The 26,387-nt window shown below is 47.7% G+C and overlaps 1 protein-coding gene across 1 annotated transcript in view; it reads right to left on the bottom strand.

The window, feature by feature from the left end:
• The window catches only part of ADAMTS17 (ADAM metallopeptidase with thrombospondin type 1 motif 17), a 390,285-nt gene extending 368,251 nt beyond the window's left edge, over positions 1-22,034 (bottom strand). The window contains exons 1-3 of the mRNA XM_068991384.1: positions 21,956-22,034; positions 21,173-21,543; positions 9,087-9,240 (exon numbers count right to left, since the gene is read on the bottom strand). Of these exons, the coding sequence (XP_068847485.1) occupies positions 9,087-9,240; positions 21,173-21,543; positions 21,956-22,034 (604 nt within the window). The remainder of the gene's footprint in view (positions 1-9,086; positions 9,241-21,172; positions 21,544-21,955) is intronic.
• Between the last annotated feature and the right edge of the window lie 4,353 nt (positions 22,035-26,387).

Here is a 26,387-nt window from a genome sequence, read left to right as displayed (position 1 = left end):
TGGAAAATAATGAAATATAATTTCTTGATGTATGGATTACAATTGCTAAAATTAAAAACTCAGTAGGTGGACTAAATGGAGATTAGACCCAGTTTAAGAGTAAACTGGTGAACTGAGAGACAAATGAGAATTACCCAGAGTATAGAATACAGAGATAAAAAGACCAAATACATAGAAAGAAATTACAAAACACAGAAGACTAGGGAGAGCCACATCAGGTAACGGTCCTAGAAGAAGGATAAACAGATAACGGGGAAGAAGCATTCTTCAGTGACATGGAGGCTGGGCAGTTTATGATGATTTTTGTGATTAAATGGGAGGGGACGAAAAATATATAACTAACAGACAAAAACAACAAGGACAATGAAAGCTAAAGCATTTGAAGCTTCCTGTATTATGAATGAAAGATACCTGACACTTTTAGACTTCCTTAGGACAATTTCTTTTTTAATTTTAGGGTAAAGGCAACTAAAAAATTTCCACACCAGTGGAAGGAAAAAGAACAAAGAAAAGCTGGTGGAACCAACAGAAGGAAGGAAAACAACAACAAAAAGAAACAGAAGCAAAGGAAAAGCACCGCGTTATAAACGGAAAACCAAAGATGGCAGAAACAAATGTGACTACACCAGTAACACCATGAAAGTCCTAGCCCTGTCAATGAAATAAAGATGTTCCTAAACCGGACATTGTTTTAAATTCATTTTTAAAGATTTTTTAAAAATCATATTACTTTTAGGAAACCATATAAAACATCACTATAGAGAAGGACTGGAAATAAAACTAAAGGAAAAGAAGAATCATGTAAGCAGTAAACAAAATAAAAATTACCCGGCAATATTAACACTAGATGAAAACAGCGAGAAGGCCAAAAGCTTTACCGGAGATAATAAAGGCCTATTACACGATAATAGAAATAACTCACCAGGAATATGGCCATACGATAAGCAATGCTGCCTCATAACTGATAAAGAAAAAATTGATAGAATTAAAAGGTTAAATAGGCCAAACCACAACTTGTGAGATTTTTAATATACCTCTAATCAAAATAAGTCAAACAAAACAAAACAATGAATATGAATGATTTTGTCATCATAATACTTTAAACTAATGAATATATAATGATGTTCACAATTAAAGAATACATATTTTTTAAATTTACATATAAAACATTTATTTAAAAAAATACCTATGCTTTAAACCACATTGCAAATCTCAACCATTGGCAAAGAATCAATATCATATGGAATGCAGGCCAACAAGCTTCTAACAGGCCTATATCTCCTACAGAGAGCAACTGTAAACTTAAAAAATACAAAACTCCACTGACTAAATTACTGGAAAGTAAGCTAATGCAGGAAGCTTTTGGTGGGAAGTCTTGCTGGGAAGAACAGAAGAGCACAGGGGACTGAACGCAGGCCTAGTTAGTGCGATATATACTCCAAGTAAGTGCCATACTCCAGGTCAGAGTTATACTCTGGGTCACCGCTAAACTCCAGGTCAGAGTTATACTCCAGGTCAGAGGTATACTCTGGGTCACTGCTATACTCCAGGTCAGCGCTGTACTCCAGGTCAGAGTTATACCCCAGGTCAGTGCTATACTCCAGGTCAGTGCGGTACTCCAGGTCAGTGCTATACTCCAGGTCAGAGTTATACCCCAGGTCAGAGTTATACTCTGGGTCACTGCTATACTCCAGGTCAGAGTTATACTCCAGGTCAGAGTTATACTCTGGGTCACTGCTATACTCCAGGTCACTGCTATACTCCAATAGAATTCCCACAACTCTCAGGCCTAAAGAATCAGACGGCAGAGTTCAGAGCAAAAAGATGACTAGAAACTAAGTGGGGCATATCAGAAAGGAGAGCTCCAAAAAGAGGGAGCCCAAAATTCTCTGTATCAGTTATATCAAAATCTCTAAATAATCCGTACATGGAAGAGACTTTAGCTGAGGATAAAAGAACAGAACTGAGATTAGAAATGCTGCCCTAGAGATAAATTTTGCAGTTTGAGTCCAAGAGTATTAAATTGGCAGCTAAAACACTCCAGAAGAATACAATCAACTTCAAAACATTACATTTACACCCAGAACACATTACAAAATTACTTGATACAAGAATAACCAGGAAGATGCAATCTATTTTCAACAGAAAAGACAATAAATGGAGAAAAAAATCCCAAGGGAATCCAGCTGTTAGAAGAGCAGACAAAAATTTTAAAGCAACTATTATCACCATGCCTAAAGACTTAAAGGAAACTATGCTCTTGATGAACGAAAATATAGGAAATCTCAGTAGAGATCCTAAAATCACAAAAAAGAGAACCAAATGGAAAACTTGACATGGGCCACATTCTTTAACTGCTAAACAGAGAACTATAAATTCATTTTTGAATGGTGGTAGAAACATACGATAAAAATTTATAAATAATATAAAGCTGTAATGATAATAGATAATAGAGAATACTTAGTGCCATAAATCAGAGAAGGCAATGGCACCCCACTCCAGTACTCTTGCCTGGAGAATCCTAGGGATGGTGGAGCCTGGTAGGCTGCAGTCCATGGGGTCGTGAAGAGTCGGACACGACTGAGCTACTTCCCTTTCACTTTTCACTTTCACGCATTGGAGAAGGAAATGGCGACAAACTCCAGTGTTCTTGCCTGGAGAATCTCAGGGACGGGGGAACCTGGTGGGCTGCCGTCCATGGGGTCACACAGAGTCGGACACGACTGAAGCAACTTAGCAGCAGCAGCAGCAGTGCCATAAATTATTGTAAGTGCATCATACATTAATTTATTTAACCATCTTAATAATTTTATAAAGTATATGCAACTGTTATCATTTTTACAAATAAAGAAATTTAGGTACAAAAAGATTAAATAAACTACTCAAAGTCAACTATTCAAGCCAGTAAGTGGCTTAAGGCAGGAATTCAAACCCAGTAGACCTATCTGTAAATTCTTAAGTATCTACACTGCACTGCCCCTCTAGGAGGAAATTATTATGAATCTTGGAGAATGCCTAGCACTGGATACTGGAAATATTACATATCAAAATGTGTACACAGTCAGAGGCATGCTGCTGCTGCTGCTGCTGCTCAGTCGTGTCCCACTCTCTGTGACCCTGTGGAGCGTAACCCCAGGCCCCTCTGTCCACGGGACTCTCCAGGCAAGAACACTGGAGAGGGTTGCCATGCCCTCCTCCAGGTTTAAGGTACGCTTATGGGGAAACGTATAGTCTTAAATATACACAGTAAAAATTAAGACAGATAAAGTTTAATGAGTTAAGCGTTTTACTCAAGAAGTTAGGAAAAAGGCAACAGGATTAAATCCAGAGAATGTAAAATAAAATTAAAAAGACATAAATTAAAGAAAATGGAAATAAAAAAAAGTAGTAAGGAAGAAAAATATAAAACCAAAGCTAGTGCTTTGAAAAGATTAATGAAACAGACAAATTTCTACAATTAAAATAAATTAACTAGATTTGCATTAACATGGATAAACCTAAAAGATATAATAAAAGCAAACTGCACAGTATGAAGCCATTTGTGCAAATTTTGAAAGATGCAACACAACACAACATCTAGTTTATGACTACATATCACAAAATACTGTAATAGTTCAAGAAACACGGACAAGGAAGGATTCACACCAACCTCAGGACGGTGGTTTCTTCTAGGCAGTAAGCTATGGGGATAACAGAGGTGTGGTGGAAGGATACTAAGTCATACCCATAAATATGAATTTCTCTAAAAAAAAAAAAAAATTCTGAAGCAGATGTGACCAGAACTTAACTTGGTTAAGTCTAAACGCTGAGCATATGGGCTTTCAGTTTTTGTTTTGTGTTTTTTCCCGCCTATTTTTATAACTAAAAAAGTATTTCAGTTTTTACAAAGTATTTTACAACTAAAATTAACTTATACCTGCTACTTTCACTTACTTCTAGCTCCTCTATGAGCTTCCCGGAAGAGCTCACATTCACCACAGTTAGGTTCTATGTCTAGTGGGTCAATGAACACTTGATGACTGAATAAACGAAAACAAGAGCATATGACCTCTAGGGGTGACTTTCAGTCTATAAACACTAAGATTCTCTCATTGCATTACAGATTTTCTCAAGGGGCAAGAATGAGAGATTCGAGAATAATAATGAGAACTTTAAGCTTTCAGCTCAGTGCTCCACAGAGTTTCTCTTTCTTTCCCACTTAATACAGAAGAAGGGCACTGAAGTGGTCCCCTGATATTAAAGAATGGGGGTAGGAATCATAATTATAACCACAGCAGCTGCAGCTAATATTTGTTAGTTGCTAAGTGACAAGTATGCATTATCTCATGTAAAGTACACAAAACCCCCAAGAGGTAGATATTAGTGTGCTTCAAATGATGAAACCAGTGGCCCAGTCCTTTCAAAACTTGCCTGAGACTACACAGCTCCTTTCCTACTTATTTATCAAGAAAAAAACCATGAATAGATGATGAACAAGCCAACTATGATATCTATTCTTATAGGAAGGGTCCCTCTATTTAACCCATTCCTAATTTCCTCCAAGTTTGTTTTTCTGTCTCTTAGGCATTTGTAAGTGTTCTTATGAACATCCCCCTAAACAATGTGGCTGAAAGTGGTACCATCACCTTCTCACCTCTGTGTTCTTCAGCAATAACCCTGAGAAGCAGACAAGGCTGGCATCATATCAGCATCACAGACGAGAAAACAGAGGCTGCCGTGGGCTGAACTGTGTACTCGAACCCTCAGCACCTTTGACTGTGACCGTGTTTGAAGACAGGGTGTTTAAAGAGGTGATCAAGAGGAAATGGGGTCATGAGGTTGGGCTCCGACATTACTGACATTAGAGATCAGGATACAGACATACATAGACCAAGAGCCCACGAGAGGACAAAGTGGGAAGACAGCTGCCTGCAAGCTAATGAGGGGGGCCGCAGAGGAAACCTACCCTGCTGACCCTGTGACCGCGGGGTTCTAGACCCAGAACTGTGAGGAAACAAGTGTCTGCCGTTCACGCTGCTGGGTCCATGGCAGTGTGTCCCAGCAGCCCCAGCACACTAACAGAGCACGGAGGTGCTGAGGGACCCTTCTGGGGTCACACGCGAGGGAGACAAGAGGTGGGCCTCTAGCCTCCCTCTTCTTTCTCCTTCTCGGGAATAATGATTCTAAAGTGTCAGGGTCTCTTTTCAGACTGAATATTTTATATATGAGTGCATACTTAGAATACTAACATGAAAAAATGCAAGGTACAAATTTAATTCAATTTCTTTTGGCTTCTTCCACTGAAGATGCAGAAAAACATGGAAAACCGTCACCACCACTGAAACAACAAAACCCATTGGATAAACAACAGAACCATATTTTGCTTCATGCACTGGAGACCTGAGGTCTCCAACAACTTTAGAGGTGACAAATGTCGGAGGGACTGAGCCCTTCCCACTGAGCAAAGACCCACAGCCAAGTACCCCTGGGGCACAGGTGGGGTGAGGAGTTAACAGGCATCTGACAAGGACTCGGTCAAGTCAGAGGAACCAGCCAAAGTCTCATCCACCACATGGGCTAGGACCAGGGACTCAGTCTGGATTAGAGGTGTCCTGAATCTATCCCACCAGACTTGTGCCTGACTTACAGGAAGTCAGGAGAGGACGGAAAGCAGAGTGACATCTCATCTCCGCTGTCAGGTGGGGACTCAGTGATGCTCTTACACTCCTGCAGCAAGGTATGTGAAACCAGCGGAGAACCGGAAGGAATTCAAGCCACAATCCAAGTCAACCCACCCAAACTCCTGATTAAACAGAAGGGTTCAGCTCCTCATCCCGGGGACCTCTTTATCACCAGAAGAGAAGCCAGCTAGGACAAAGCTGCCAGATATAGAACAGCCATGGCCAAGGCTGACCTGAGGTCCAGCCTCCTAACTCTGCTCCTCAGCTCCAGGGGCCCAGGGCAGTGACGTCATTTAGTGTTCAAGCCAGTTTGATTTCTGTCATTTCCAACCAAATGAATCTAAAGTGACACAAAGCACAACTTCCAACCAATATTTTTTACAGAGTATGTACAGGTATTATTACACATGCAAATTCTTGCATAAATTGGCAATACACAATTTCTGAGTCATTATGATATCCTCTAAACACTCACTAAAATTAACTTTAGAATGCTATAAATGAACGAAACAATACTATAAAATAACTGTACTATTTTTAAAGCAATCATAACAAAACAAGCTATAAAGTAGCCATCAATGACTTCACAGAATGGCATTGATGTGTTTGTGTTCTAAAGAGCCCACCACCATGCAAAACACTGCAGGATTCCTATTTTGACAGTGCCTCCTAGAAAACTAGTTTTATTATCTCACAATCTCCTTCAACCATCCACATGTTTACATCTACCATAGTGAATGAGAAGAGATTCAAATTATTACTTAAAAACCATGAAAGTGCTAGTGGGAAGATTCTAAACTGAATCCAAATGGAGAAATTAAAATAAGCATAGCAGGCAGACAAAAAGTTTTGAAGTCAAAATAAGCACTCAAAAAATCAAGCATCTTTTCAAAATATCCAAAGTACCATTTTAGCGTTTGAGAATAGCCAAAAATATTTTCAAATACTCATGCTCACCAAAAAAAAAGAAAGAAAGGAAAAGGAAAAAAGGCTCACAGCCTCCATATTTTCATGCCAAATTCCAAGCTGGAGTGATATTTTATGAATTAATTTATAAGGTCCTAAAAGAAGCTATAAAGGAAATAGGATCTGCCTGTCCCCTCTCTGGAAGCCCTGAATCTTTTAGCCTCTAGCCTCTGAGCTAGAAAAGCAGCCTCTGTGATACAAAACAGAAGGCAGTGATTCCTCCCAGGTGCCCTTTCCTGTCAGCCTCTCTGCCCCTAGACAGCATGATGGCTTACCCGGACTCCATCAGCAGAGGAATTGAGTGCTTCACAGAGGAGAAAGAGTTATCAGACTGCTCTTCACCTGCCTGAGCCAGCTGCCCACCCCCAGGCCATGTCCAAGGTTGGGATAACACAAGATCAGTGACAAGGCATGATGACACTGGTGACTGCCGTGCTCAGCCATAAAGAACATGCTCCCATGGGAAATCATGAACTAATCTCCTTAATCTTTCCAGGAAACTTCCAGAATGTATTCTGCTGGCATCCTGGTAAATTAATTTCTCCAGTTTCTAAACCCCCAACGTTTAAAAGGTAATCCAAACTAGATAGGGCCTAATTAACTGCTTATTAGTGAAGCCTCTTAGAAGGCCTGTTGTCTTTCTTCACACAGCAACAAAGCTCACTGAGTATTTCACACAAAGCAAGAAGGACCAGAAGCAAAATCTATACTTCTCTCCTAAGTCTGTGTTCCTGCCCAAGACAGAGCCTGAGTTGGCATCACCTTAAACAAACACGTGCTCCTACATGGCAGAGCATGGTGATGAGAGATCTGGGGGCTGGGAAGAGGATTATTTTTTAGGCAAATTCAGAAATTTCTCTCTGCAGCCTTGCATGACCACTCTTGTTTCAACTTAATTTCCATCACATCCTCCCTACCCTGACTTTGCACATTTTAATTCCTTCACTAAAGGCAAAATAGTCTCTCAAGAGTGCCTCCAAACTAACCTTAGGGACAAAAAAGCAAAGACCAGCACAACTGACCATTCTGTCAGCAATCCTTGGTATCACGGCCCCAGAGAGGATGGCAGCTGGTGATCAGACAAATATTCCACAATACCATCCACAGGCACCCCGAGGTGCTGGTCACTGACTAGCAGCTGACGAGCACCAGCTTGAGTAGAGGAAACATAGGAATAAAACTTATTTGCTCTTGGGTTTTACTCTGTGGCCCTGCTTGGTGGTCCTCACCCGAGAAAACCCCGCTTCTGATGGTCCACAGGTGCTATTACTCATGTTTAAAACGTTTGAGGGCAGCAGTTCTCAGCACCAGCTGAACATCAGAACTACCTGGGGAGGTTTCAAGTCGCCAGATGTCCCGGCTGCACCCCAGACCAATAAAAGTGGCTCTCTAGGGGCAGGACCGGGGTGTGACTAGTTGTTAAGGCACCCCAGGTGATACCAATGGACAACCAGTACTGAGAACCTCTGCCTCCGAAACAATATCTTCAGAGCAAATGCAGAAAACACACAGATTTAGAATGATCGCTAGCCATTCACTTTGAGAGGAGATGGAGAAAAAAGTGATCTACCCAAGACTGACCCAAAAGGGAGGAAGCACCACCTGCGAGCTCTTCATCAAGGGACACCGACAGGCAGATGGCCGCTGATCCAGCACTGTGAGAGGTCCTTAAACTCCAACAGGTAATCCACAGGGTGCCCAAACAGAGCCACAGAGTACAAGAACCCTGGGTTCTCAGCCCAAACTGCTCATCAGAACCACCTTTAAAAACACACCCAAGTCACGCCAGACCAATTAGATCAGGATCTGGGGGACTGGCTAGTGTACACTTTTTAAAGCAATGGCTCTCACACCTAACTTGACCAGATTTACCTGGACCCACCGCCATGGTTTCTGACTCGGGCTGGGCTGGGGAGGGGCATATGAGAACACGCAGTTCTAATAGACTCCCTGGTGGTGCTGGCGCTACTGGCCCAGGGGTCACACGTTGAGAACCACTGTTTCCTAAGTTCCCCACTTGACTCTGATCAGTGCAGCCAAGATGGAGGGCCTCTGTATAAGGAGAGCACACTCTGGCCAAGCTGTCCAGGGATGGGATTACTGTAGCTCTGCCACCAACCTTGGGCTTGACAACGATAAGCCATTGAGGTTTTTCAAGCTTCAACTTGCTCCTGGTCTATAAAATTGAGATGTAACAAAGAGAGATCCTTGGTTCTTTCTACAAATGCCTTTTTCAAAGGGCTGCTACGCATGAAACACTGGTATAAACACACATGGAAAGGAAAAGAAAGTGGCCTTATAGGTAATTTAAAAAATAGCTTTCAAAACACAGGAAAGCTAAGTTCTTGTTCACAGGATTTCAGTACATTCGGAGAAACATCAGTGGGGATGGTCTAGGGATGCGTGACAGTGTCAAACAGGCACGTGCTGTGAGCCATTCATGCTGTTTCCCAGACTCACCTGTGAGGACCTTGCAGCGCTGCCAAGGTATCTGGGCCTCGGGAGAGGGGCTGGGTGTCAAAGACCATTTGCGCCTGACCAGATGCTCTTGTCCCTGGGAACTGTTGAGGGGCTGGATGAGCACCTGCTCCTGCTCAAGCTGGATGAGGCCAACCTGCCCAGAAAGAGAAAAACAGACGTTAGGCATCCTCATTCAGGCCCGTCCAGGACCCTAGCGGCAGAAGCTGGGAAGGCCACCCAGCTGAGGCCTGTTCCCGTGCTGGGGCTGCTGCTTTGCAGGTTCCGCTGATTCACGGAGCCCCAGAATGAGCTCGTGTGTGACCTGAAGCATGCCACCCACCAGTCGTGCTGGGGATCAAGCGATGGAAGGCAGGGGCTGGGGCACAACAGCACCAGTTCTCTGTGTTCACTTTCAAAGGTATATTATTGCATTTTGGGGAAAAAAAAACAAAAAACAAAAAAAACTTTTCAAACTATTTTTAAGTCATCTCCCTGGATCATCCATTGGATCATCAAAAAACCAAGAGAGTTCCAGAGAAACATCTATTTCTGCTTTTTTGACTATGCCAAAGCTTTTGACTGTGTGGATAATAAACTGTGGAAAATTCTGAAAGAGATGGAATACTAGACCACCTGACCTGCCTCTTGTGAAACCTGTATGCAGGTCAGGAAGCAACAGTTAGAACTGGACATGGAACAACAAACTGGTTCCAAATAGGAAAAGGAGTACGTCACGGCTGTATATTGTCACCCTGCTTACTTAACTTCTATGCAGAGTACATCATGAGAAATGCTGGGCTGGAAGAAGCACAAGCTGGAATCAAGATTGCCGGGAGAAATATCAATAACCTCAGATATGCAGATGACACCACCCTTATGGCAGAAAGTGAAGAAGAACTAAAGAGCCTCGTGATGAAAGTGAAAGAGGAGAGTGAAAAAGTTGGCTTGAAGCTCAAAGTTCAGAAAACTAAGATCATGGCATCTGGTCCCATCACTTCAGGGCAAACAGATGGGGAAACAGTGGCTGACTTTATTTTTTTGGGCTCCAAAATCACTTTAGATGGTGACTGCAGCCATGAAATTAAAAGACTCCTTGGAAGGAAAATTATGACCAGCCTAGACAGCATATTAAAAAGCAGAGACATTACTTTGCCAACAAAGGTCCACCTAGTCAAAGCTATGGTTTTTCCTGTGGTCATGTATGGATGTGACAGTTGGACTATAAAGAAAGCTGAGTGCCAAAGAATTGATGCTTTTGAACTGTGGTGTTGGAAAAGACTCTTGAGAGTCCCTTGGTCTGCAAGGAGATCCAACCAGTCCATCCTAAAGGAGATTAGTCCTGGGTGTTCATTGGAAGGACTGATGTTGAAGCTGAAACTCCAATACTTTGGCCACCTGATGTGAAGAATTGACTCATTTGAAAAAACCGTGATGCTGGGAAAGATTGAGGGCAGGAGGAGAAGGGGACGACAGAGGATGAGATGGCTGGATGGCATCACCGACTCGATGCACATGGGTTTGGGTAAACTCCGGGAGTTGGTGATGGACAGGGAGGCCTGGCGTGCTGTGGTCATGGGGTCACAAACAGTCAGACACTACTGAGCGACTGAACTGAAGTTATCCCCCAAAAGTCAACCTGAGCAGATACCTCCAAAAGTGTTGGGAATTAATGACAATTATATCCTTAATAAGAAAAAAAAGTGTATATATATGTATACACACACACACATATATATATATATATATAAAAGTTCCCCAGCTTATACCAGATCAATTGTGCTGGTATTTGCATTTTGTCCCTAGGTTAGTTTGGAGGCACTCTTGAGAGACTATTTTGCCTTGAGTGAAGGAAATAAAATGTGCAAAGCCAGGGTAGGGAAGATGTGATGGAAATTAAGTTGAAACAAGAGTGGTCATGCAAGGCTGCAGAGAGAAACTGGGGAACGTTTTCCTCTACATATATATATATATATGTTATATGTATATATATATATCCCTAGGGATCACTATTTAGACTATTTAGAATCTCTACTTAGACTATTTAGAATTTTATACAGAAACGTATCCCTGGGGATTACTAGAATTAAATAGAGAGGATGGAGTCACACCTTAGTGTTAATAGTTTGGTGATAGGAGATTCGTAGATTTTCTTCAGTGTTTCAAGAGAACTTGGCAGAGTAATGAATTAGATTTGGGATCTAATTTAAAGTACATCAGTGATTTAGACCTGTAATTTTAAAATCTTATCAGGTTCGTAAGCAGTATCAGAATGTATAAGAGACCTGAAGACTTCTTTACAAGACTAGTAACTCATTATTTACAAGAACCATTTAAGTTCTTGCAAAGGATTTATTCTTTAATCAGACTACAAAAGAACTTGAAAATGAAACTGAATATGCTAAATTTCGAAACATGGTTTTAAAGGTTTAAATGTTGTTCACCACCATATTTGTAAACAGGATCTAATGTTATCCAAAGGCTCCTTAAAAAGAGTTTCAAAAACTTGCTAGATTATAATGAGAACGTGATTTGTAAACTGAACGAAAAACAACTTGCCGCTTTAATAGAGTGACTATTAATTCTTAAAAACATATACACAATGCAGAGAACTTTTCCCCTCATTTGGAACCAATGCTGACAGCATTAAAAGTCTGCCCTCCTTCCCAGGATACCTGCCGCTAGCTTCGCTCTGAATCATCAACAAAACGAGGTAAACCTCCCACAAGGAACCTGACTGGCTATTATCTGTGTTTGCCCGCTGGACCCTGCAGTCCACGGCCCCTGCTCTGGGCTCATGGTCGGGACCACCTTTGCCAGCACAGATTCGGGAGATAGAGCCGATCTGTCTTAGGCTGTCATGAAGATCCCTGCTTCTCTCCGCCCCCTGCCCCCCGCCCACACTCCTTTCTAAAAGCTGTAAACACACTAAAGCAATGGCTCCCAAACGCCAGTGTACATCAAAATCACCTGGAGGGCGTGGATGCTCACCAAGAACACTCATTTCTAACAAGTCCCCAGGTGACGCTGCTGCTGTAGGCCTGAGGACCACACTTTGAGAAGCACTGGTCTCCACCACAGCTCAGCAATTCCTCCAGCCTCAGGTACAAAGTTTACTCACACCAAAGGATACAGACTCCTCTACCTTCTGAAAGGATGCATCAGTATGAATCCTCTGGAAATAAATCAGATCAATTATAAAGATCACCTACAACTTTTAGTCCCCAAATCACAGGGTGAGACCATACTTACTGCTCTAAGCAGATTGCAAGGTTTCCATTTCATTAGAGCTTCTGCCAAGGACAACTCAAGAGATTTTACTACCCAAATAAAACTGTCTTAAAGTGGTACTGCATGACCTGCCGGGAAGCAAGGCTTTCTCCCCTCTTCTCTGAAGTTAAAACCCGAGTCTGTTCACTGTGATACTTCAGGGAGGTGGTTGTGGGGGGCAGTGCAGATCCCCACCGGAAAGCCTCAGGGCAGAACCCCTCAAGAACTGTCAGTGGAAATGTCCATGGTTGAAACAAAGTTGACAGATGGGCCCTGCATGGAAGGAGGCCGTGCTCCCTGGAGGACATGCTCCATTCTGACAGGGTCCCAAGTCTTCCCAAAATGCTCAGGCTGCGGGAGGGCAAAGCCCTCCTTGTGCCTAGCACTTTCCAAGCCAGTTATCCTCCACGCAACCCAGGGTCCGAGCCGCAGGGTAGAGACTATTTAGCCAGTAGTTCTGGTGTGACACAACACAGAGAGTCTGTAAGAAAGCCTACAGGCAGGCGACGTGCGCATGCACACAAACCCACGGTCTCAGCTCCCGGTGGAGTTCTTACCTTACAGGGTCCTTTTCACAGGGACCACACGCTGGTTTGAATCTACTCAAGAAAGAGACTAGCAAAGCTGGTGAGACATCACATGGGCCAAAGACCTGCACTCAACTGGGCAGCCAGGTGCCCCCGGGGCCCAGAATTTCACGCAGGCCTGTGACCAGAACGAGCACCTGGAGGGGCCGCAGGGCACGGCCCACCCATCCAGAAGCCATCACGAGGAGGGACTTGCCCCTGCCCTCCCCAGGCACCCTGAAGCCTCACCAACACCCACTGGGTCATCGCGGTGGTAAGATGTTCTGTGAAAAGTGCTGTCTCCACCACCACCTCCCTGCCACCCCCACACACACACACCCACACACACACAGGCATACATACACACAGACATACATACACACACACACTCATATGCAGTCATATACACACATACACACACACATACATACTCACATATACACACATGCACAGACATATATACACACACACACACACAATCTCAGCACAGGGGAAAAACTTGTCAGCCCTTTCCCTAACCATCCTCTCCCTCCCCTTCCCCTACAAAACTCACCCCCCTTCCCTGGCACTCTGTCCCAACCCACTCCCCGCTGTGTTAGAGGGCATCAGTCACAGCCCAGTGCAGAGTTAGTGTCTTTGAGGCAAGATCAGAATTATGCCTCCTTATTTTTCCAATGTCTGCCACATGAGAGTGACTCAAGAAACATGTGAGAGAACTGGACTGTACTGGGATGGACTCAAATGAAATGGATTGAACAGAATGAAGTGGACAGACCAGTGTGGACTAGAAGCCCCAGCACAGTGCTCCCATGGCCCCACACCCACGGTCCTGTCCCCGGCTGCAAGCTGCAGCCCCTCAGCCGATTCTGAGAACTCCTGAGTCCCAGGCCCCACTCCAGGCCACATGAGTTAGATCCCTGGGGGTGAAACTCAGACACTGGTATTTTTTTAAGCTCACTGGGAGACACTGATGCAGCTAGGGTCAAGAACCACTTTCCTAGCTTTCAGCTAGCTGCTGGAGAGGCAGCCACCTCCTGCGTTGATCCAGGATCTGGAGGTGCCCTGGGCACGGAGCGCCTGCACCAGCCTGGGCCTTCCTGACGGGGCACTCTGCCCTGTGGCCCCAAGAGCTGAGCAGGGCTTGCTGGGTTTGCATTATTCCTCTGCTCACCATCTATGTCGAGAAAGGAGCCACTGGGAAATGCTCTTGCAAGGCCTCCCTGTTCCACAGACAGCAGCGAGGAAACGCCTGAGATCACAGTATATGCAAGAGCGCTGCAGACCCCATCTGAAGGGTTCTGGACTCCCATGGCAGACAGGACTGGAAGCCTAGAGGCCTCTGGCTTTTAAAGGAGACAACAATCCTCGATGAAATGAAGAGAGAAATCTTACATCTTCTAAGATTTGGTATCCTACTAAAGAAGTTTGTTGAAGTTGCTCAGTCGTGTGCAACTCTTTGCAATCCCATGGACTGTAGCCTACCAGGCTCCTCCGTCCATGGCATTTTCCAGGCAAGAGTACTGGTGTGGGTTGCCATTTCCTTCTCCAGGGGATCTTCCTGACCCAGGAATCAAACCCAGGGCTCCCACATTGAAGGCAGATAGTTTACCTTTAAAGAAGTTTGTGGCAAATAAAATGTGTCAGGTGTAACCTGATATTACAAAAGTTCTGAGTGGTTCCCTTTCAGTTCCCTTTGTTCTGGAAGCTGGCTTTGAGGGGTTTCAGTGCTGCTTTAAGAGAGCATTATAATCTGCGTATTATTAACCCCACCCCACCCCCTGAAGCAGGACTAGCTGTCCCTGCAGCTGGAAAAATGAGTGAAGGTCAGAAAGGTTTGTAACTTCCTAACGTTAGTGAGACTTCTTTGCATAACATGAAAAATGTGTTTTAAGAAATTCTGTTGCATGCATGTTCTGGAACCATTTGACCCTTTTCCCTGTCTGAGGGGACCTGCCTCATGACTGGTGACCTCGCCATCCTACAAAGGCCCCCCCGGGAACTTCCGTGCCCAGGGAGCCTTCGAAGCCTCTCCTTTGCAGGAGGCCACAGTTCTTGGGTTCACTGGACCGGGGCTCGGTGGCCTCCTCCGTGTGGACGGGTGAGTGTAGGTGGTTGGAGAGGAGGGAGAAAGTGCTCCCAAGAAGGAATAACAGTCCTGGGGCTGCAGGCCCTGCTACACTGGCCTCAGACTTTCGGGGGGCCTCAGCAGAGAAGGCAATGGCACCCCACTCCAATACTCTTGCCTGGAAAATCCCATGGACGGAGGAGTCTGGTAGGCTACAGTCCATGGAGTCGCTAAGAGTCGCACATGACTGAGCAACTTCACTTTGACTTTTCACTTACATGCATTGGAGAAGGAAATGGCAACCCACTCCAGTATTCTTTCCTGGAGAATCCTAGAGATGGGGGAGCCTGGTGGGCTGCGGTCTTTGGGGTCACACAGAGTCGGACACGACTGAAGCAACTTAGCAGCAGCAGCAGCAGCGGAATCTGGGGGGGCTCAAACCTGTCCCAGGAGCATCCCTGATACAGCACAGGCATGAGGGGCCTCCCAACCTCCACAAGGAGCCCCCCTTTCAGGGTTGTGTTGCTGCTTCTGCAAATGTCAACTGCCTGAACACAGATTCTTGGTCTTTACTCCAAAGTCGGCCTGTTTCCAGCACTAGACCGTCAGTCGCAGACCCCCTCCTTCTGACCCCTCTTCCTTTCTGTCTCCACCACCCAAGCCTTGAGGCCCATCACCTCGCCCTTCCAAATGCCCCCTGCTCCTGTCCTCCCCACACTGCTCTCCCGAGGGACTCCCCGGTTAGTAGCCAGAAATGCCCCCTCATGGCCTCCAGGCCAGTGATCCTCAGAATGGTCCCTGACCAGCAAGCAGCCCCTGAGAACCTGTCAGAGCTCAAGCTCTCGGGTCCACCGCCAGATGGACTGGATCTGAAACCTGGGGTGGGGGGTGGCCAGCAATCCAGGTAGCAAATGCTGCCAGGAACTCTGATGCCAGCTCAGGGCTGAGAACCACTTGTAAAGGATGAAACCCCCTCCCCACCCCCACCCTGCAGGCTTAAGAGCATGCTCCTTCCCCTGCGAAACTTCCGAGACAGGGCCCCATACCCTACTTCTCTATGAGGCTCACTGGGAGCCTACCGGAGGGTCCTACACACGGCAGGTATATGATAATGATCTGCTCATTTAGTCAACAGCCTTGACTGGTTGGTTGATCTATAAATGGAAAAGTCTGGAAACAGCCTGTGGGTCAAGAGAAGAAACGTGTTTCCAATGCCTTAACGTGCCAGGCTCTCACTAACTGATTTCAGACTTTATCTTACTTCGTTCTCTCAACAGCCATGCAAAGCTAATGCTATTTAACCTTGTGTGACTTCAGAGAGGGGCGTTCAAAGGACGTAAGTGACTTGCTCAAGATCACAGCCCAGAACAGTCTCATTTCCGAAAGAACATGGGTGTGACGGTGCACCTGTGAGCCCGCGTGTAGCAGCACGCACGGGAGGTTGCTGACTCTGAGTGGGTCCCCAGGACATACTGGCTGCAAAAACATCTCCTGTTGCACATATCCAAGGTCAAGGAGCTGCAGTGTCTCCAATTCGGGAAATAAGCTTCAAGAATGCTGTCAAAGAAGACATCTTCATTCAGTTCATCATCCCATCTTGGACTTCTTTTTTAACAGGTTGCCAACTAAATACAAAGTTCAGATGGGAAAATCTAGCTATGTACCCTAGGTAAGTACCTAGACAGGCTTAGGTATCTGAGGTTACGGTCACAGGCAGCCTGATGCTCATGAGCAGTGGATACAGAGTTACCGTCAAGCAGTGTGAGCATCCTTCCAGAGCAGCTGGTGGGAGGCCTTAGAATTCTATGCTCCAGGTTCTCCTCTTCAATTCCTCCACATCCCCCAAATTTCACAACTGTCTTTTCCCTCCTTGCTTTCCTTAACATCCACTCAAGCGGTTGTTTTTACAAAGCTTTTAAAAATGTGTTTTGCATTTTCCAAATACATTTATATTGTGCATGATAAATTCTTCAGAAACATTAACTGATGAATGACTAAGACTGTGTGCCTTCCCCACACCTGTATCAATACCATGATGCAGGATAACACGGTGTGGTCTCTTTGCTCCCTTCCCAATGGCCTCCACACCACATGGCTTTTGCCAAGACTGCTTCCTACTCAGCTATAGTGATCAAGTGATGCTGCATTTAAAAGCTGGGCAATTTTGTGGTCAGTGAAAAGCGAGTTGGGCAACTCTAAAGGGAGAGGCAGCAACCTCCCCAACTGGCCCCTTCATCGATATCACGCTGCCCTCTTGAGAGCGTGGGCCCCCAACTCTTCTAAGCCACCTGCTGACTGCCTGGCTGACCTCAGTCCCACCCCGTTTTTATCTGAACCACAGTTCTTCCCCTGTGGAAACAGTGAGCACTCTCTAAAAGCTCCTGAGCAGACTGGAAGGAAGAGCTATGGGAACTAAGAGTGTGGGGAGCAGCATGGGCGAGGGGCTCCCGCCCCGGCCCTGCACTGTGGTCGGGCACCGGGCAGACAGAGCCCCCTGCCCTGTGGTCAGGCACAGACAGAGCCCCCTGCCCTGTGGTCGGGCACCAGGCAGACAGAGCCCCCTGCCCTGTGGTCGGGCACAGACAGACAGAGCCCCCTGCACTGTGGTCGGGCACCAGGCAGACAGAGCCCCCTGCCCTGTGGTCGGGCACAGACAGACAGAGGCCCCTGCCCTGTGGTCGGGCACAGACAGCCAGGCCGGCTGGCCCATGAGGCCCCAGTGAGCATCCTGGGTGAGAGAGACATAAGCCAGCATCCTCAGAGCATGGATGTGACTCCAGAGAAGGTGTCCTGGGGCCACCCCTGACCTTCTGTTTCTCCTGGGTGGCCTGGAAAAAGGGCCATGCCCCAGAGCTCCTGGGTGTCCCGTGTGGCCCCAGCATCTCGCCCACAGCACACCCCCGCAGGCCACAGCCCCAGCTAAGAGGCGGGCATGTTCTGGCCAAGGACTTCCCTGACCTGGTGCTCCTGAGGCAGAAGGGCCCCTGTTCAGCAGACCAGACGCTCCGCCTGTCCGCCCTCCTCTCCTCACACGTGGGGATGAGGACGGCCGCTCCGTCCTCTTCTTTCCGACAGGCAGCACTGAGTCTTTTCAGAGACGGACACTCACTCTGTCTCTGGGGTTCCACCTCCACTGCCTGCTCTGGTGAATCTTAACCCGAAGTTTCTTCGGATTCCGCCAGCCTTCCATGATCTGGTCCCATTCACACGAGGCAGCTGATCCAAACTCACATAAATCCTCTGGGAGGGAAAATACCTTCCTCATATGCCCAGAGTTCATTGCTTTGAAGTCATATACAGTTACAGAAACTTCCCAAAACCTATGTTATGTCTGAGGACTTCTCTGAAATGTAAATAAAATGAAGATGCATAAACATAAAACAATTAATACCTGAGCCCATGGTCTCTGAAGATCCAAAAAATGCAGCTTGCACAGCTTTTCAAGGGAAGACAGAGAAGGGAAACACCACAGACCCCCACCTCCGCCCACCATCAAAAGGCAGGGTTCCCAGGGTGGAGAGCAAAATGGAGTGTGAGATTTACTTCCCCTGCCCCCATGAACAATTAAGGAACGATCTATTCTAATCATGCATCTCCTTCAAACAGGTATCAAACGTCTCCGGGGGCAGACAGCTCAGGCAGCAGAGCCCACACACCCATCCCTGCAGGCCACGCTCCTCATTAGGCTGTTCCAGAGACGTGAGATGCAGCAGGTTTAATTCATACTCAACACCGGAATAAAACTGTATCGAACACATCCATGTCCACCTATTTCTTTACCTTCTTACGGCTGCTTCTGCACTCAAAGAGCAGTGTTGAGCAGTTGGGACAGAGACCATACGGCCTGCAGAGCCTGCAGTATTTACTACTTGGTCCTTCGCAGAAACAGTTTGCCAGCCCTGCTCAACATGATTCTTCAGACACAACAAGGCTTTGGAATGCTCCCAACTGTGGGCACCAAAACTCACCTACTGGGCATTATTCCTCTCCCCATACCTCATGGTTGAACCTGTCCTCAAAAACACACAACACCCGAGCGAGATCTCTACGGGGCCTCTACCATGGTCCAGAGGGGCTAACACGTTACCACCCAGCAGAACTGTCTTAAGCACACCGAGTACCAAAATCAAAGTAAGGTGGGGTGTGATGCAAACCTGGTTAGCCTACATTCCTGCTGGTTTCTTTTCTAGAAGAGCAGGACCACTCTGACACCAAAGAGGTCCACTCCAAGTCACCCGGCAGTCTCTGAAGCCCTGCCTTTCCTCTCTAGGGTGTATTAGAAAGAAGCGTCTAATGTCCAGCTTACATCTATGGGATGCACAAGGCAGACGAAACCACAGAAGTACGAATTTTAAATCTCAAGTCTTAGAGGTGCCCCCACCGCAGCTGGCACATGCTTAACGCAGCCTCTTTGTCTTGTTCCTTTATCTAAAGCACAGCGCCCTCACATGGTGCTGAAGGGAAGGGCAGTCCTGCTGAAAACCTGGAGGACAGAAGGGAACTCACAGCTCAGAGCCATGTGTGAAAGGGCCCAGCACTCACTCCAGGAGGATTTTAAATCAGTGTTATCCAGATATCCACCCTCAGATCCTTCGCAGATAGCGCCTCTCTGGAAACTTACACCAAGAAGTATAAACTCTGACCTCTACAGAAACTCACTAAACCGCAGCAAATGGGATTCAGATGTTTCCATGTTCAGTACAGTGATGTGACCTAGACTTTAAACACTTTGGCAAAAACAGGAAAAATGATGTGGGCCTTCCAGTCCCTCCCAGAACATGATACAGCCTTGACCCGAGCCCTTCAGTGACCTGAGCCTTTCTCACCCCTGCTTAAGCCTCCTCACCCGCTCACACTCCCCGCCGCTGTTCCACCCTAGCTCCTACCAGACCCCTCCACGGTCCCTTTTCCTCGTTTAACCAAAGACGCCAATTTCTCCAGTCCAGCAAATGAAGATCACATTCTTATCAGAACTCAAAAAATCCTACAAGGGGAACTGGTGAAGGCCAAGTTTAGAATTACTACCTAAGTTCCCCTACACTGCCGGGAAGAGAGCAGTCTTACATAAAGACTCTGGCCCTCAGGGTTTCTGATCTTTGCGGCAGATTCGTGTCAACTTGTTGCACGCTATGTGGGTAAGGGCAAGAGAATTCTAGACGGTGGAGCGAGAGAAGGTGGAAGTGGGGAAAGCAGTTTCCTGTGCCAGGAAAGGACAGACACAGAAACTGCTTCGCCAGAAGATAGAGAAGCCTGCTCTGCACCCATCCCAGGCTCTGCCGGCTGGGGGCAGCCCATCTGCCAGCCATCTGTGCTCCTTGGGGGCCTGATGAGAAGCTGAGAAGTGTTGTTTGGGCACCACTGTAACCAAGTGAGCCAGTGTGAGCAAAGGCAGGGCAGAGGTGCCAAGGACTTCCTCCCTCCCTTCGAGCACTCCACAGGTGCAGAAACCGCAGGGTTGGGGGCGGTGGTAAGGGCAGATTACCGCCACACCCAGAGAGCTTCCAGGGACAGAGAGAGGGGCTTATCACCAAGGTCAGCATTCCTCAGGCCTAGCTGAGGGTAGGTGCCAACAAATGCCTGCTTGCAGCATAAGGTAAAAATATTAGGGACACCTTCCCTTTCCTGGCTCCCATGTTTTAACTAAGAAGAGTAGGTTAGCGGCCTGTCTGGGGCCCCCTCCAAATATCCTTTCCTGGGTAAAGACTCAGAATTACAGAAAGGAGGTCAATGCTTGACTCGATCCCCAATTCAAGAACAGACGCACTGTACACATATAGATCAGTGTTTCCAGTGACACGCACACAGCGCACCTGTGCAGAAGCAAACAGGGCTCTCTCTACATCTCGGCCAGGTGCACAGCTCACTCTAGGGGCCTGATGGATTTCATCTGGGCCGGACCTGTGCTCCCTGGGCAGGCTGTGGCTACCCCGCTGTGCACCCCCACATCGGTGCTGGCCTGACGCACCCCTGAATTTTCAGGACTGAAAGCGCTGGATAGTGAAATGACTCCCCTTTCTTGCCCTCTGCTCCTAGACCCTCTGGAAGGTTGGGGGTGCTCCCTCCTGCCAGCGGCAGAGCACATCGGGGGCCCCACCGCCATCCCAGCCCTCCCCGGAGACCTCCCTTCACCCCCACCCTTGGCGCCCGGACAGATCGCCAGGCAGACCCGGAGGTGGCAAAGGCTGTACCAGGCCGCCGGCGGCGCCGCAGGCGCTGAGCGAGACGAGGGAGCCGGGGTGGCCGAGCACGCTGCCGGAGTAGAAGCACAGCTCGGCTGACCGTCCGTGGCGCCCGCCTGCGCCGGCCTCCTCCACCTCGAAGCCGCCGGAGAGGAAGCGCAGGTCGCGGCGCAGCTGCAGGTACAGGTCGCGCCCGAAGGCCGGCAGGTGCAGCAGCAGGGCGCGCTCCCCCAGCCTGGCGCGCGGGGCTGCGGGGGGCGCGCGGGGCCGCCGGCGCCTGCGGGGCCCGGGGGCGCCGGGCAGGGGCGGCAGGTGCACGTCTTCCAGGCGCACCCGCCGCGGGAGCACCACTTCCACGTCGGCCGCCGCGTCGCCGACAGCTGCGGGGAGAGACGAGACGCGTCAGCGCGGCGGGGCCCGCCCTCCCGCCCACCAGCCACTCGCGGGGGCCAGCGCCGGGCATCCAGCGCCAGCACGGTCCCGAGACGGCGCCCTCGTCCCATCCCTCGCCCGGGCATCTCCGCGCCGGCCGGCGCCGCCGCCCGGGCCCTGCGCCACTCCGGACTTGGCCGCCCGGGCCCCTCCGGGGACGCGGCCCTCGGGGGAGCCGGACCCCCGGCGGCCGCCCGGAGCCGAGTCCTCCGGCCACGGCCCGCGCCCTCTCGACTCCGCGGCTGTCAGCGGCCGGCCGCCGCGCCGCGGCCGCGCAAGCAGGCGGAGGCCGCCGGGGAGGGCAGGCGGAGGGTGGCCGCGGGAGGCGCGGACGGAGGGGCGGCGGGAGCGGGGCGCTACCTGTGCCCGGGTCCAGTCCCCAGAGCAGCAGCAGCAGCAGGGGCAGGGCCAGGGGGGGCAGCAGGGCGCCGTCACACATGGTCCTCGGGAGCAGGCGCCCCCCGCGCGGCCGCGACGGAGCAGGAGCGCGCGAGGCGGCGGCGCCAGCGGGAGTGAGGCTCCCCAGCCTTCGGAAAAAGTAATTAGCGCTGCGGACAAACCCAACGTGGTAAATCGCAAGCCCCGCCTTCTTCTCGGGAGGCGGGCAACGATTGGACTCCCGCTTTCTCCCGCCCCGCCTCCCCCTCGCCGATTGGCTAGGGCGGGCCTGACCCAGAGTGCGTAGTTAGGTTGTAAGCACTTTCTTACACGTGGTTTCTGGGCAGTTGCGGGGATGGGGCACCAGGTGGCGCAAGGGAGCCACGTGATAGCCGCCCGTTCCCGGACCACTCGGGGAGACTCCTGACTGATGTTCAGTTTGTCCCCATATTTGGAACTCTGTTTCCCTGGAAGACAGGCCAGAAATTGTCTACCTTTAAGGGACTTCACCCATAAAGGCATATTTTCTCTATATCTAAAGTAAAATGAGTTTTGGTTGTTTGTGACAGAGCAGTTTCGTTCACAAGGTGTGCAACTTTGCACATTGGAAGAAAAGCTATGAGAAACCTATGGTTTTTCCAGTCGTCATGTACGAATGTGAGAGTTGGGCCATAAAGCAGGCTGAGCGCCAAAGAACTGATGCTTTCGGAACTGGAAAAGACGCTTAGAATCCCTTAGATTGCGAGGAGATTCAACCAGTCCATCCTAAAGGAAATCAGTCCTGAATATTCATTGGAAGGACTGATGCTGAAGCTGAAGCTCCAATACTTTGGCCACCTGATGCGAAGAACTGACTCATTTGAGAAGACCCTGATGCTGGGAAAGATTGAAGGTGGGAGGAGAAGGGGACGACAGAGGATGAGCTGGTTGGATGACATCATTGACTCCATGCACATGAGTTTGAGCAAGGTCTGGGAGATATTGAAGGACTGGGAAGCCTGGTGTGCTGCAGTTCATGGGGTCGCAAAGAGCTGGACACAACTGAGTGACCGAACAACAACTAGTTACGTTCAAGGCAGTGGTGTTTATGCAAAATCTTCACACCTCCTGTTGTCTTTATCTTCACAGAAGTCAGTGAAACTGGCAAGATCACACCCTCTGACAGACTGAGAAACTGAGGGAGAGAGAGCTTAAGGAGCTTACTAACTCACCCAGTGAGTTCCTGTCAGAGCAAGAGCTGGAACTGTGGTCCTGACTTCCAGCCCAGAGCTGCTCGCTACAAACAAGAGCCCCCCAACGCAAGCAGTAAGGATTATTACCCGGTTTTACAGATTAGGAAACAGGCACACAGAGGCAAAGCCTGGGCTTGGACCCAGGTCTTCCAGCAACAGAATGACTCGATTCTTTTCCTCAGAGTATAACTGAGGTCTTCAGGAAAGCTGACTCCTTTAGTTTCCTGAGGAGCATCTTGTAGAAAGCAAGCAGAATGAACTGATGTACAGCCATGCTCAGTTCTCTCTCCTTCTTTCCTCGTCCTACCTGTTTTTCTTTTCTCAAAGCGGAGGGGCCACAGCACTTCTCTTGGACTCTGCTGAGGGCCTCTCAGAATCTAAAATGTACACAGGGATTACATGTCATCAGAAGGAATCCAGAGGTGAACACTACCCAGCTTCCATGCCAATTAACCCTAGGAGGGGACTGCGTCACTGACTCTTAATAAAGCCCAGCACTCTCACTACTGCCAACTCATCGTCTTGTGTTTCCCCAGGGCGTGGCTGGTGGAATCCTCTCCTGCTTTGTCCGCCCCACCCTCCACGGCTCCAGGGGCTGCCGCTCATTGCTGGGCATCTGAAGCTTCTGAAAGTCTCCCCACACATCCTGCTCGTGGCCAGGTTTGGGGCTTTTCTCTCCTCTAACAGCAGCCTCAGCCAAATGAAAGTTCAGCATCATCTTCTGGTGGAACATGATATCCTGGAGAGCTTTTTGGTGCAGTTTTGTTGGCCCAAGTCCTGCCGTTGAAAGTCAGGGAGTAGCAGCCCCACTGCCTTTCAGGAACAGTCCTGCTGTTGGAACCCACCTGAGTTTGCCATCGTTAACCGGTCAGATAGTCAGCAGTCTCCAGTCCTTTTGGCACCAGGGATCAGTTTCATGGAAGATAATTTTTCCACAGGTGGGATGAGGGGAGGGCAGAGAGCAGATGGTTTGGGGATGATTCACATAAGGAGCATGCAACCTGGGTCCCTGGATGGGCAGTTCTCAGGAGGGTTTGCGTTCCTACAAATGCCACCACTGATCTGACAGGAGACAGAGTTCAGCTGGTAATGCGAGCGATGGGGAGTGGTTGTCAACACAGATGAAGCTACCCTCGCTTGCCTGCCCGACACTCACTTCCTGCCGTGCAGCCCAGTTCCTACCAGGTGGGGGGGGGGCGAGATAGGTGACCCTCAAATGCATTAATCTGTAGGGACATGGAACCTGAAGCAACAGCAGGATGACATTTCATCTTTCAGCCTGTCTGAAACATAAGAGGTTGGAAATATCTTTATTTCCCTTGGTAACAGGATGGGAGAGGACACTCTCCTGCCCGTGAATAGGGGTGTACATTGGTGCAGCCAATTTGAAGAAAAATAGACAAACTGTAGTCAAATCTAACATGTACACACCCTACAACTCTGCTATCTGTTCTGGTTAACTACAACAGACAAACTGATAATGTGTAAAAGAATGCTCATCAGACCATGTTACTAACAGCAAAAAATTTTGCAAAAATCTGAATGTGAATCATTAGATAAATGGCTAATAGAGCCCAGAAATAAACCTGTGCATATATAATCAATGAATATTTGACAAGGGAGCCAAGAATACTCAAGGAGAAAAGACAGTCTCTTTGTTACATGGTGGTAGGAAAACTAGAAATCAGTTTGCAAGAAAAATGAACTTGGACCCCTGTCTGCTACTACTCACAAAACACAACTTGAAATAAATGTAAAATTTGAAATGGTAAAACTTGTAGAAGAAAACAGAGGAGAAAAGCTCCTTGACATTTGTCTTGGTAACAATTTCTTAAATGACAACTAAATTACAAGACACAAAGCAAAAATCAACAAATGGCACTGTATCAAATCTCAAAGTTTCTGCAAAGCAAAGGAAACCATCAACAAAATGAAAAGGCTACTTACAGAATGGGAGAAAGTATTTACAGACCATACATCTGATAAGGGTTTATTATCCAAAATATATGGGATATTTATGCAACTCAATAGAAAAAAATAGCCATCCAGTTGAAAAATGGAAAAGGAACCTGAATAGTTTTCTAAAGAAAATGCCGTACAAATGGCCAACAAGTACATGAAAAATTGTTCCAGGCTAGCCATCATGGAAATGTAAATCAAAACCACAATGAGATATCACCTCATACCTTTTAGGATCAGTCAGTTCAGTTCAGTCCCTCAGTCATGTCCAACTCTTTGCAACCTCATGAACCGCAGCACACCAGGCTTCCTTGTCCATCACTAAATTCTGGAGCTCACCCAAACTCATGTCCATTGAATTGGTGATGCCATCCAACCATCTCATTCTCTGTTGTCCCCTTCTCCTCCTGCCTTCAATCTTTCCCAGCATCAGAGTTTTTTCAAATGAGTCAGCTCTTCACATCAGGTGGCCAAGGTATTGGAGTTTCAGCTTCCAACATCAGTCCTTCCAATGAACACCCAGGACTGGTCTCTTTAGGATGAACTGGTTGGATATCCTTGCACTCCAAGGGACTCTCAAGAGTCTACTCCAACACCACAGGTCAAAAGCATCAATTCTTCGGTGCTCAGCTTTCTTCACAATCCAACTCACACATCCATACATGACTACTGGAAAAACCGTAGCCTTGACTAGACTGACCTTAGTTGGCAAAGTAATGTCTCTGCTTTTGAATATGCTATCTAGGTTGGTCATAACTTTTCTTCCAAGGAGTAAGCATCTTTTAATTTCATGGCTGCAATCACCATCTAAAGTGATTTTGGAGCCCCCAAAAATAAGGTCAGCCACTGTTTCCACTGTTACCCCATCGATTTCCCACGAAGTGATAGGACCAGATGGCATGATCTTCGTTTTCTGAATGTTGAGTTTTAAGCCAACTTTTTCACTCTCCTCTTTCATTTTCATCAAGAGGCTCTTTAGTTCCTCTTCACTTTCTGCCATAAGGGTGGTGTTATCTGCATATCTGAGGTTATTGATATTTCTCTCAGCAATCGTGATTCTAGCTTGTGCTTCTTCCAGCCCAGCGTTTCTCATGATGTACTCTGCATAGAAGTTAAATAAGCAGGGTGACAATATACAGCCTTGACATATTCCTTTCCCAATTTGGAACCAGTTTGTTGTTCTATGTCCAGTTCTAACAGTTGCTTCCTGACCTGCATACAGG

The sequence above is a fragment of the Capricornis sumatraensis genome, chromosome 19 (genome assembly GCF_032405125.1).
Source record: "Capricornis sumatraensis isolate serow.1 chromosome 19, serow.2, whole genome shotgun sequence".
Taxonomy (NCBI): domain Eukaryota; kingdom Metazoa; phylum Chordata; class Mammalia; order Artiodactyla; family Bovidae; genus Capricornis; species Capricornis sumatraensis.
The sequence above is the reverse complement of the archived record's forward strand: the minus strand, read 5'-3'. Positions and strand labels throughout refer to the sequence as shown.